Source organism: Numida meleagris, chromosome 16 (genome assembly GCF_002078875.1).
Source record: "Numida meleagris isolate 19003 breed g44 Domestic line chromosome 16, NumMel1.0, whole genome shotgun sequence".
NCBI lineage: Eukaryota > Metazoa > Chordata > Aves > Galliformes > Numididae > Numida > Numida meleagris.
Window position 1 is genome coordinate 8,581,046 of NC_034424.1, and position 11,559 is coordinate 8,592,604.

General features: G+C 47.6%; 2 protein-coding genes across 6 annotated transcripts in view; one reads left to right on the plus strand and one right to left on the minus strand.

Annotated features, from left to right (window-relative positions):
- RBM18 (RNA binding motif protein 18) lies at positions 346-11,300 on the minus strand. Its single transcript, XM_021413887.1, has 5 exons — positions 11,102-11,300; positions 5,986-6,112; positions 5,178-5,264; positions 3,392-3,477; positions 346-2,238 (listed from the first exon to the last, which is right to left on the minus strand). Exons 1-5 carry the CDS (start codon positions 11,212-11,214, stop codon positions 2,079-2,081), a joined length of 573 nt encoding a protein of 190 aa, XP_021269562.1. The 5' UTR covers positions 11,215-11,300; the 3' UTR covers positions 346-2,078.
- The window catches only part of MRRF (mitochondrial ribosome recycling factor), an 11,776-nt gene continuing 11,439 nt past the window's right edge, over positions 11,223-11,559 (plus strand). For 2 of the 5 annotated variants that reach the window (XM_021413883.1, XM_021413885.1), the window contains exon 1: positions 11,223-11,333. Coding sequence is in view for 1 of the 5 variants with exons in the window: in XM_021413886.1 (XP_021269561.1) it covers positions 11,341-11,410 (70 nt within the window). In the remaining 4 variants the exon portion in view is untranslated. The other 3 variants (XM_021413884.1, XM_021413886.1, XM_021413882.1) reach the window with 3 other exon arrangements.

The window sequence follows — 11,559 nt, forward strand, 5'->3', positions numbered from 1 at the left end:
GTAACCGAGCATTTACCCGTGCCCACAGCCGCTGTCGGGACCCCCCCCCCGGCTCCGCTCTGCGGCCGCGGCGTTCCCAGGGAGCGCAGGCAGTGGCAGCGCTGCCCGAGCGGGCGGCAGACGCGGACCCGCAGTCGCGCTCCCCCAGGTCTGCCCCGGCCCCGCGCCGCACAACGCACTTCTGTTACCGCGGGGCAGCGCCAAAAAGAAATGACTGCAGCTATTGTACGCAGCCTGGTATCAGTGGGCTCCGGCTGGTGCCAAGCATTTACCACCCTCACTTCCTGCGTACCACCCTCACTTCCCTGGAGGAAAACATGCATTTTAAACGTTTATTGAGAGCTGTAAGGATTTCAACAAGTTTAATTTAAATACAAATAAATATCAAAATATGCTTCTGAAGGGAACGCGACCGCACACCTAACTTGAATTTAGGTATTTCCTAAATTCCTATTAAAAACATAAACGGTTTGAAATAATGCAGATGCACATCCTGAGGACTACAAGTGTTAGAACAAAACACAGGCTGTTCACAGAGGAATGTAAATGGGTGGTACTGACATTCACAGGGGGACAAACTCCAAACCATGCTTTCTCTTTACTCAGGTACCCGGAGAAAATTAGAAAGCAAGTATCTAACAGCACAAGAACTACTTCTCAACAAGTCAGGCTTTCAGTCTAGCCATCACACACACAGCTTCATTCCAGAGGCTAAGTTGGGAAGCAGGAAGCGTGCTCCGCACTCGAAGGCAGGTGCGCTGCTTTGGGAATACAAACCTGACTGCGCTATACAAGTGAGCAGCACCTGTGCTCAGAAGTGGTGGGCTGTTCAGAAATCACTTTCTTGCTCCTGCTTACCACTTTGGAGAAGCAGCTCAAGAGCCACAGGTTCGCTAAAGGTTCGCCACTGGAAGGACGTGAGAAAGAGGACTCCAGTACAATCAGTACTGCACCTGAGTGCACGCATTCCCAACGTCCCTCTTGCACACGCAGCCACAGCACCACGTGCACAAAGGAGAAAACGCTGCCAGGGCGGCCCCTCCTCAGATCTTTCAATTTTGCACAGAACATTTTGGGACAAGAATGAGTTGCAGATCAAATGACTTCAGCAGCAAGCCTTCCATCAGACCCCCAAACCAGATGCCTTGTATGGGTGAGCCTCAGCAGGCAGCAGAACCAGCACTGCCACAAACACTCGTGCCACTTCAGTGACACCGAGGAAACAAGCAGCCGCCTTTACCAGCCAGTGAGGAAGACAAAGGTCGGACTGGTTGGTGGGCAAACGCTCAGGCCACGTGCTTGACAGATGTCTGAGGCTGCAGCATTATTCTCACGCTGTCACATCTGGTTTATGAAGAGCTACCACTAACAGGGGCTCCTGAACACAAACACTAGATACGCCACTGCTGCACTCTGAAGCTTATGGCACAGAACAGAACCCAGTGGTAACTACACCAATTCCAACGCAGAGGCACATGCCTACAGCCCAAAGGACACTGAGGATACCTGTGCTGTGCCATGACTTGCAAAGTTAGCAAATAAAAATGCAAAATAAATTTGGTTTGGTGCATATAAAATATTGCATGCACAGTTACTAAGTGTTGCAAATTCTATTTAAAATGAGTTTTATTGATATGAAAAAGTTTTCCATGGTAACTACAGAACGTTAATCAAAACCAGGTGTCTCCCCCTCCATTAAAAACACAAATTGGAATACCTTTTGTTCAAAAAGACTTTAAAAAGTAATCAGTTCAATGGGGTATTTTTGGATGTGCTTCACTCCATACACTGGTTACTGTTTCTAATCTTGCTAATGAATGCAAGCTATCAAGAGGTTGTCTGCATGTTCATCAGAGGCTTTGAATGGAACCTACTTTTCTGAACAGCGCTCAGCTGTGAAGCTATACAGGCAACAAGGAGCACCCAGCAGACACCCGAAGTGTCACAAACACTGTGCCACATACAGCGGTGTCGTGCTCAGGTGGAGCATCCCTCTCACCCTACAAAGTACAAAAGCATCGGAGGATTCCAGGCATAGAAAGCAGAGTTTCTTGCTACCATCATCCGTTCAGTAAGCATCATCTTCTAGATTTCCAGGCTGCTCTGGAATAAGGAGTAGTCCTTTTCTTTTCTGGTGGTTTGAAGTAAGAATAAACAGGTGCTGCTGGATATTCTGCATCTGGATTTTCTGCCATCATTTTCAGCTTGGCTTCAATGGCCTTTATTTTTGCACTGACACTAAAAAGAGGAAAAACAGAAGAGAAATCAAGCTTAATCTTAGCACAGAATCACGCTAGCAGCAATCCACAGATTTTGTTGACGCTGGAATTCCTGGCTACCCCAGGAGCAGCTGGGCAGCCCCCATCACTGCCTCCACCAGCAGTGTGAAACTGGAAGCAGGAATCTACTGCTTAAGGCCCACGCTATTTCACTCAAATCCTCAGCACGGATTTGCTTAGGAAAGGTCCTCCATGATACAGCACAGCTCTGCAAAGTAACAGTCCCTGCACCTACTCAGCACTTTCTTGAGAATTCTGAGCTAGACAAGCACACAACAAGGCTTCCTACATCATGTAAAATGATGTCATTTAAAACGGTCTGAGCATGTGCAGTAGAGCACAGCTCAGGCAAGGCTGCTGGAAACAGCAGAAAAATGAAAGCCAGACTTCCTCACAGCTACAAGACCACTTGGGATGGGAAAAACCCCAGGTTCTAATTGAGTCAGGAAGAAACATTATTTCAACATTACCAGAGTTTATCCCAAAGGGAAAAGCTCTCCTAGGTTACACCCCGAATTCCTGGGAGTTTGTTATCCACTGTTCTTGTTGGGTATGGACTGAGGAATGTTCCCTTCTCCGCTGCAGTTTCCTGCAGTGTCCATCCCCACTAAAACAACTCCTTTGTACCACTGACGTAGCTAACAATCTGCATGACTAGAGTCTCTCTGTTCAGTAGTTCCTAGCATGGTACTTTTTTTTTTTTTAATTTAATGGAAATATTTTGTTTTAATCCCTTACTGTTATAAAGGAAGTTTTTGCTCATAAGTATCACTTAATGAAACGAGCAGAGCACAACACCTCTCACTGAGATTCACATGAAGAAGTACAAAGCACATTCTGGCCAGACAAGCTCAAGCGTTGCAGGCTTCCAATTCCTCTCCTCTCTCTTCTTTTTTTTAAGTTTAAGTTTCCTAGCAGTTTAACATGTTAGAAAATTAACATCAAGTTGTAAGGAACTCATTTCACGTGGGGCTCTTCACAGCATGCTGCCCACCTGCAGGTTAGATTTTTAGTACAAAGATGACACCAGTTCTTGATCCTATTGAAATCTAAGACGTTAGTTCCCCACCACTTCCACAGTTTGGTCACCTCTCATCCACTCCATCTCCTACCTCAGGTTGGACTGGGGTGGCTCCGTGCTGGATGATGGCTCCAGACTGATTGGAAGAATCTTCTCGTTCTTATTATGATCATATCTCTGCAAACAGAAGACCAGTATTCAAGTCAAAACTGGAGTCACGAACAAAAACGTTCACTGACAGACTCTGATACTGCAGACTTATCTGCGCTGTACTATGGATCCTTAAGTCTCATCCTGTTTTATTACTTTCTGTTCCCATCTATACACGACAAAGCAAAGACGCTAAATTTTACAGCACTGCATCACTACGTTGTTTATACAGACATTGTTCAGAGTGAGAAGGTAACTGAAATACACAACTATTCAGAATTACGCAGTGATGGAAGAGAAACATCCAAGATCAGTTGTGAACCACCTCCTTTCTGTGAAAAGCAGCTTATCAGTCTGTCTTCTCTGTGGGCAATGGGCCTCCTGAACTGTTCGCAACGTTCTGCTTCCTTATTTCGCCTGGCACAAATTCAGATTTGTTTTTCAGCAGAGCTGCTCAAATTGACAGTGTCTAGTAAGCCCTGGCTGCTCATCTTAGAGCTACTTAGCACAGTGCTGTCATTGCCTAAAATAAACAGTTGCTGCAGTAAGCTAAGGTTTTGTGTCGTTAAGTCTTTCCATTCACAGATTTTAAAATGCTATGCGAGCTGAACTGATTATTTAGGTATGTTCTCCCCCATCCCCTGGCTGGCTACACACTGAGCTACCCTGCTGAACTCCCAGCTGAGCAGACACTCTCCCCCAGCTGAAGCTCCTTTTATGGATTGCTTGTCAGGCATCCGGAAGCACATGGTGCTCCAGTAGCTGCGGCGCTCAAGAAAATGGAGACTGGATTTGCACAAGTTTGGATGTGCTGACAAAGGCCTGGAGCCTTCAAAGCCAATAATTAAAGCAACATGGTCTCCTTTAACAAAGATACCCACTATTTTTTTTTTCCTGCCCCCCCATCTTCTTCAAGACTCCAAAACAAATGCACTGGTATACTCAATTAAAAAAAAAAGAGGAGGACATTGTTTATAGGATAATCAATGCGGGTTAAAATCACATTACTCAAAGGTAAATAACAATAAGCACCTTCCTCTGTCTCCCCCAAAAACTCTCTCTCCACAAAGAGAGTTATTCAAACTAAGTTGCTTTATATAAGTTGCTGTAGTAAATAGCTACAGGAGAAACAAGACAAGAATTCAGAGGCGTTAAAACAAGGATGTTCCAGAAGGTACTCAAGTTAATATTAAAAACTTTATGTTTTATTCAGTAGAGCAGGCAATAAAATGATATTTAGTTTAGAAGTGAAATACCTTGCTTCAGAAGTCAGGAATAATTACAGCTGCTGCCAGATAAGTGCTTTCAGAAGTGGAACAAAGTAACAGAGTGCTTAGTAATTGGGAATTTCCATGCATCTCCTACCCAAAAAGGGCACAAAACCACAAAGGGAAGGATACAGTCTTTCACCCAATCATTCACTAAGTTTGGGAAAAGTTGAAAAACAGAATTTTAGAGAAGTAATCTGTTCATAGAGCTCTGATCAGAAGCGCCTTTACAAAGAACATCAGGTTAAACAGCCTATTCTTATTCATAGCTAACTCAGCTAGGTTAGGTGGATGGAAGTGGTGTACTGTTCATGCTGTTTCCATGAGAGTTATTTCCGAGAATGGACTGATATTATCTTGCCAGGCTAAGACAGCCCTCATAAGAACTGTTCCTTAATATTAAGGTTGTTTTTTTTTTTGATTTCGTAAACTAATTTTTATCTACAGCAACAGGCTTACCTTGACTTGTGCGTGTGCCCACCGCACCACCAACTTCTTGGAAAGGGCCAGCTTCCCATTGAGACACTGGATCGCCTTCTCTGCTTCCTGCACAGGATGCACAGGAAGACAGTTCAATAAACAAACCAAGTCTTCAGTCATAACCGTCTCAGATGTAAAGACCCTTTTCTCTTTGTAAATCAGTCCTCTGAAAGTAAAGCTAACTCTGTGCAAAGAACGTTTATCCCATTGTATCCCAGCCCAGGAATACTTGGAAGACTCCCACACCCATCTGAGCAATCAGACTTTTAAAAACCAGCAGGGCAGATTCTTTCAGTTGTTGCAGGGAGGAAATGGGAAAGATGATCACAAAATTTGAAAAAAAAAAAAATCAAATGCAGAAGCTATTGGAACAGCATGCTGAGGGAGCTTTGTGCTACGCCAGTTTCTCTAGAAACATTGCCATTCGTTACAGCGGTTACATGCCCCATTCATACCCTATGCTTATGCCAGATCTTGCTAAAGCCTGCTAGGGATGCTATCCTCTTGGTCCTATCTAGACTAAGCAGTGAAATTTCACTCCTGGGGACACTCCCATAAAACTTGATTCACAGCAGTTAAAAATGCATGCTGTAATGCTGTTCCACCTTGTTATGAATAATCATTCCAGTAGAGCTTTTAGACCTCAAGCACTGTGTCACAGCTCTTCTGACATCTTTATGGTTTCTGTAGACTACGTATTTAATTTATCCCTTCCTGTTTTAGTTTTATATTGACATAAAAGAGACTGGGAAAGAAGTCACTCCCTTGAAACAAAAAAGCGACATACCTGTTTGGTTTCAAAGTTCACAAAGCAGTAACCCCTCGGCTGCCCCTCCAAAGCTCCAGACTTGTGAAAGAGAAAATCAAACTGCTTTACTTTGCCAAACTTCTGAAGGAGTTTGAGAAGGTGGTACCTGAGTGGGAAAAAAGGCATATGGCACCTTTCAGTATTTGGAAAGTACAGAGATAGAGACACATGCGTTTCATGCTCTGTCACAAGTAGTCCAGTTCAGTCATACATGAATTCCCAAATATATGCAGAGGTGGGTACCCATTACACAACCACAGCTCCGTCCGAGCTACCCAGCCTCATCAGTGACAGCCCCAAAACCCCAAGGCACAAAGCCTTCCTCCCAGCAGCGCCAGCTGAAGAGCATGCAGGAGATCTATTAATAGCTGTTTTTTGGACAATTATGTAACGGCTCCCTAGGGGTTGGAGGACTTTGCCTCTTGTCTTTCTAGAAATCACACCTACTTCCAAGCATAAACACTGCCCCTCTCCAGCCCTGATGTGACTGCCTGAAGCTCCACTGCCTCCACTCCCTCCCCCTGCCCAAGCAGTCCCAGCTCATAGCCCACAGCACCTGCTGTTCTCACTGTCCTCCCTACCCCTGCACAAGCACTGCTGCTCCCATCCCTGTGTCAGCTGTATCAGCATGCTGACAAGGACATGGCCAAAATACAGCTCCACTCCCACCTGCTTGGAGGAGCTGGGAAGCAGGAAGGTAGAATGAGCAGAACTGCAACCAGGAGCTGACAGCAGACCGGGTGGAAACAGCACCAAGACAGACCTCAGTATGGACCAGGCCAACTTAACCACCCCTGGCTCAGACAGCTTCCCAGTGACACGGACACAGAAGTCAGACACTCCTCCATTCAGCAGGGAGCGTGCTTTTTTTTTTTTTTTAAACAAAAAAAAAGAGAAAAGCTCAACTAAACTTGTGTGCTCAACACTTGGTGCATCAAGCAATGTAGAACAAGGAGCACATTCGTTGTACAGACACATGTAACCTGGAAAGTTCCTTGCAGCTTTTTTGGTTCCCTTGATCCGAGTGTTTAACACCGCTAGTTGACCTAGCAGGCAAATTTACACCTGTCACTATTTCACTGGCTGACCCCAAACCCAGAGATTAAGAATTGTCTAAGGGTTTAATAAGGGCATCTTAGGACTCAACTTCTCCTGCTGATTAGCGGTACAGTGTTAGTTAGTGAGCCACGCAGACTAAGCCCAATTCCCAGATGAGAGAACACTCAGAGCTCTGGAAGCTCATCGGGGTAACTCCCACTGCACACGAACTAGCAGGCACTGGCCAGAACAGGGCATGGCCCAGTGCAAGCAATCAGCAGTGTCCCAAGACACCGAACGCATCAGGTAACTTCAGGGACAGTCCAAGCAGACAATACTTTTCCTAATAAAGCCCGATAGGATGTTTGAAACGAGCGATCGCCCTTTGTTAAGCTTCAGGAGGCAGGCAAGAAAGTTCCAGGAATGTGAGTCATCTTGCAGGACAGTCACAGTGGACGTTCAGGATGTGCACTTTTAGAGAGGTGAAGGTACAGCAGGCGCTCAGCCCCGCGATGCGGGAGGGCCAGGTTCCCCTCTGCTGCAATTACAGAGTCACGGGAAGGGCAGCGATGATCCTCACCGCAATTTGTTTCACAGCAACAACCCCCCCTGCAACCACTCTGCCCAAGGAACAATTCACGTCGTTGGCTCCCACTCTGGGGACCGCTGCAACCAACAAATAACACATTTCTGCTTCCTTGGCAGCACGCTGTAGTCATTTAAAAAGCATTTTATTAGAAAAGTTTAGAAGCAACCTATGTAGCCAATTCTATTCAGAATCTTTAGATCTAGATGATACAAGCATGATTTTCAAACCACGCTTGCATTTTTTACCAATGCAAGTTATCTCCTCTGCAAGGAATAGCTCAGAATGAAGCTGTGTGTAACTAGAAGTTCCAAGCTTGTATTATAACCTGTTGTTAATACAGTGAGACATGAAGAGTAACTTGACTGTTACCCCCAAGCAAAGAGGCATTGCACTGAATGAAGACCTGTCACGGAAAACTTGAAATGTTTATTAAAAAATTGTGAACATGTAAAAAGCTTCATTATGCCAGTGGCTCTGCTTATCCAGAGCTTAAGAGTTATTCGCACAGATGTGGCCCCAAAGATCACCACAGCCAACCTCAATTTCCACTTCCTGTCATCTGATCTGAATGCAAGACAAACCCGCAGCTCCCCCATTTCCTTTTCCTCCAGTCTTCCTCCTGGCACCCTGAGTGCTATTCAAACACAGGCAAGGCTTCCTCTGAACAATACTATCCCAAGGATACTGCAAAGGTACCGGGCCACATGCTAAACCTATTATTGCAAAGAATTTTGCCCCACTGGGAGTCACTAGGAGTCTGTAACAACAACTCATGCACACATTGTTTTCTAGGTGAGACTCATCAAGATGGGATGGTAGACAAGCAGCTGAACAGCCAAGGAAGCTGAACATCCACTATTTCATACCTGCAGGTAATTAACAGTCATTCAAAGGCTACTGGAAACCAGATAACATGTATAACTGCAGCACTGGAAGTGTCACATTTTGGGCAGACAAAAATTTAAGCCTCGGAAGGCTTTACACACAGGAATTAGCAGAGGAGGCAGTTCTACTCCATGTGCCACGCAGGAGGCACAACAGAAGTCGCAAAGCAGTGATGCAAGCAAAGGGCACAGCACAAAGCATCTCCCAGCCCACTAGGGGACAAGTGCTGCACCAGGCAATGCTGGCAGTGATGGCAGAGAGCCTACGGTTTCCCTGCTCAGTGACAGCGACACCAGAACCTGACTGCCCGCTGCCCTCCTCATGGCCCTGCTGTGGCAGAACCTGAAGCAGGGATCGCTCAGTGTTGGAACTGCCTGCGGATTACATCCTACACCACGACCCACTGCATGGACACGTGGTGCCAGCTCGTCTCCTTTCAGCTGCTAAGAAGCTGCAACCCCCAATGTTACCTGCTGCCATAAACAGAACAGTTCTCAGGATACTAGATAAAAGAAATAGTCCAGGTAAACATTACCAGCACGGAAGCCAGCGCACCAGAAGATGCATCAAACCCCAACACGTAGGTATGACAACATCTGACACCCTTGGAGGCTCCCATTTGAGTCACAGCTGCTCAGCGCAATAACCTCCCATAAGCCACCAGCTTACAGGCTGTAATTTGCAGGCAGCCCTACATTCATGAACTCCTATTACCACAGCTTGCACTCAAATGTATACGTTACCTATTAACTCCCCAGTGCTTGATTGCAGTTATAGGTTGCTCTCTAAATGGAAGTCTTGGATTAATTCAAGACTTTCTGAACTCATTTCTGCTCAAGAAAGTCACAACCAGTTATTAACCCTACTAACAACCAATCAACTTTACTCCATCTTAAACAAATCTAACATGAAAATTGCAGGGGCAACCCTTTAAAATCAGATAAAAGCAGCAAATGAAGAAACAGCTATTTAGTTTTCAGGTATGTGTTTTTAGTCATGCAATTAGTAAGCTCAACAGGGATTATTCAGATGAGCAAGCCCAAGCAGAGCTGTGAGCTTTTAGGATAAGAAAGCGAGGGTCAGGGTGATTTATAAGAATTTACTGAACTGATATAGAAACATTACTTTCTCCACTTTGACAATGTGTTAAAAGGAATTTCCTTTATTTTCTTCAGAAGGAAACAGATTACAGTATTGTTTTCAGTGGAGTATAGACATTTCAAAAGCAAAATCAAAAGCAAGACACGAGTCTTAAGCCAGAAATACAACCCTGCCACGGGCAACAGGCACTGTCACCCGTTGCTAGGCAAGCTTTAAACGTTTAATGGTATGGAAGCATTCCACATTTTAAGACCCTGTGGAGCAGTGCCCTAGGAGCCCCTCACACCCTCCCCAGAGCTGCCCCGGGCACCAGCCCTGCCTGAAGCCCACTGCTGAACCCACACAACTACAGTGGACTGCTGGGGAAGAAGTGGGCTGAGACTCATAGCTCTCACCCATCCCAGATGCAAACAGTTTGTTTTGCTGCACGAAGCTGCCGCTCGCCTGGCTGAGATTCAGAGAAACGTGGACTGAAAGAATCTTTAAAAACACCATTAACCCCAAAACATGAAGGATCTGATGCATTTACAAACACCCACAGTTTTTCCCTTGCACCAGCCCAATCTCCTGAATCCTTAAGAACCTGCAAACACGCTCACTAAGTCCTGTATCTGATTGTGCGTGGTCAGTGAACGTGGACAAACCAGAGCAACAGAGCTGTGAGATAAAAATGGTACTTAATGCGAAACTACCCAAAGATGAATGGCTGTAAAGCACAATGCATTAATGATTCCATTTAGAGGCTAGCAGGGAACTGCTCTGTTAAGATGAAACACATTTAGAATAGAAGCCTAGCACCTGCACACGCACACAAAGATGGAGGGAGAAAAAATATTCTGTGACAACACGTACAAAATTTAACGAAAAATGCTTGTTTTTAGAGAAGCATAAACCCCACAGTTTTGTGTGGGTTTTGTTGTTTCTCAGCACACCATCCAAATATCGGGCAGCAATTCCTGCTGTAGTTCTGCGGTTCGCATATTACATTGGCTGAGGAGATCGTTATCTGCAGCGGGGAGCTGCGAGGTGCGCTCCGCGGTACTTGTCCCTCCCCGCTCACCCCACGCCCACCGGCGGAACCAACACAACAACAAACGGAACCCTCTGTCCCCCTCGGGGAACGGGGCACACCCACGGCCCTACCCCCTCCCCAGGTGGGCAGACGGAGCCGCTCCCAGACCGGGAGCCACCAGCCCGAAAGTGGGGAACGCCCAGGGACAGCTGTGCACCTGCGCCTCGGCATCGGGGGGAGCCGAGGGCAGAGCCCGACGGCGAGCGAGTACGGGGAGGGTACGGAGGGCAGCCCATGAGGGGAAGGGGAACGGGTGCGGGGAGAAGGGAGGGGGCCGCCGGTAACGGGAGCGCCGCGGAGCGTGGATCCACGGGGGGAGCGCGGGGCGGTGCCGCAGGGAGGGCGGCGCCGGGCCCGCACACCCACTTGGTTGAACACCCGCCCGCCCGCCCGCTCGCTCGCTCGCTCACTCGGTGATCTTGGGGTCGAGGTTGCCGATCCAGAGGCGGTGCCCGTCCTGCAGGGCGCCCTCAGACAGGATGGCGGCATTCTCCAGCGGTAACGCCTGTCGTTCCGGCTCCATGGCGGCGCGGAGCCGCCTCTCACCATCCCCAGCCTCGCGCAGGCCTCGCCCCGCCTTCGGCGCCGGTTGATGACGTCACACAGAGGGCGCGGAATGATGACGGAACGCTCGGCGCGACGGTGAGCAATGCCGCGGGCACCCGCCCTCCTCCCCTGCCACTCCCGGATCCCGGCCCGGCCCGGCTCGGCTCCGCTCGGTTCGGCTGGACTGTGCTCGGGCCATGCTGTGCCGCTGCACACCGCGGCACCGCAGCAGGGCACCGGGCGGGGCAGAGCAGGGCGTCCAGATGAGAAGGGGCCGGGCAGGCCGACTACCGGGGGGGCGGGGCCAGTGGGGCTGAGCGCA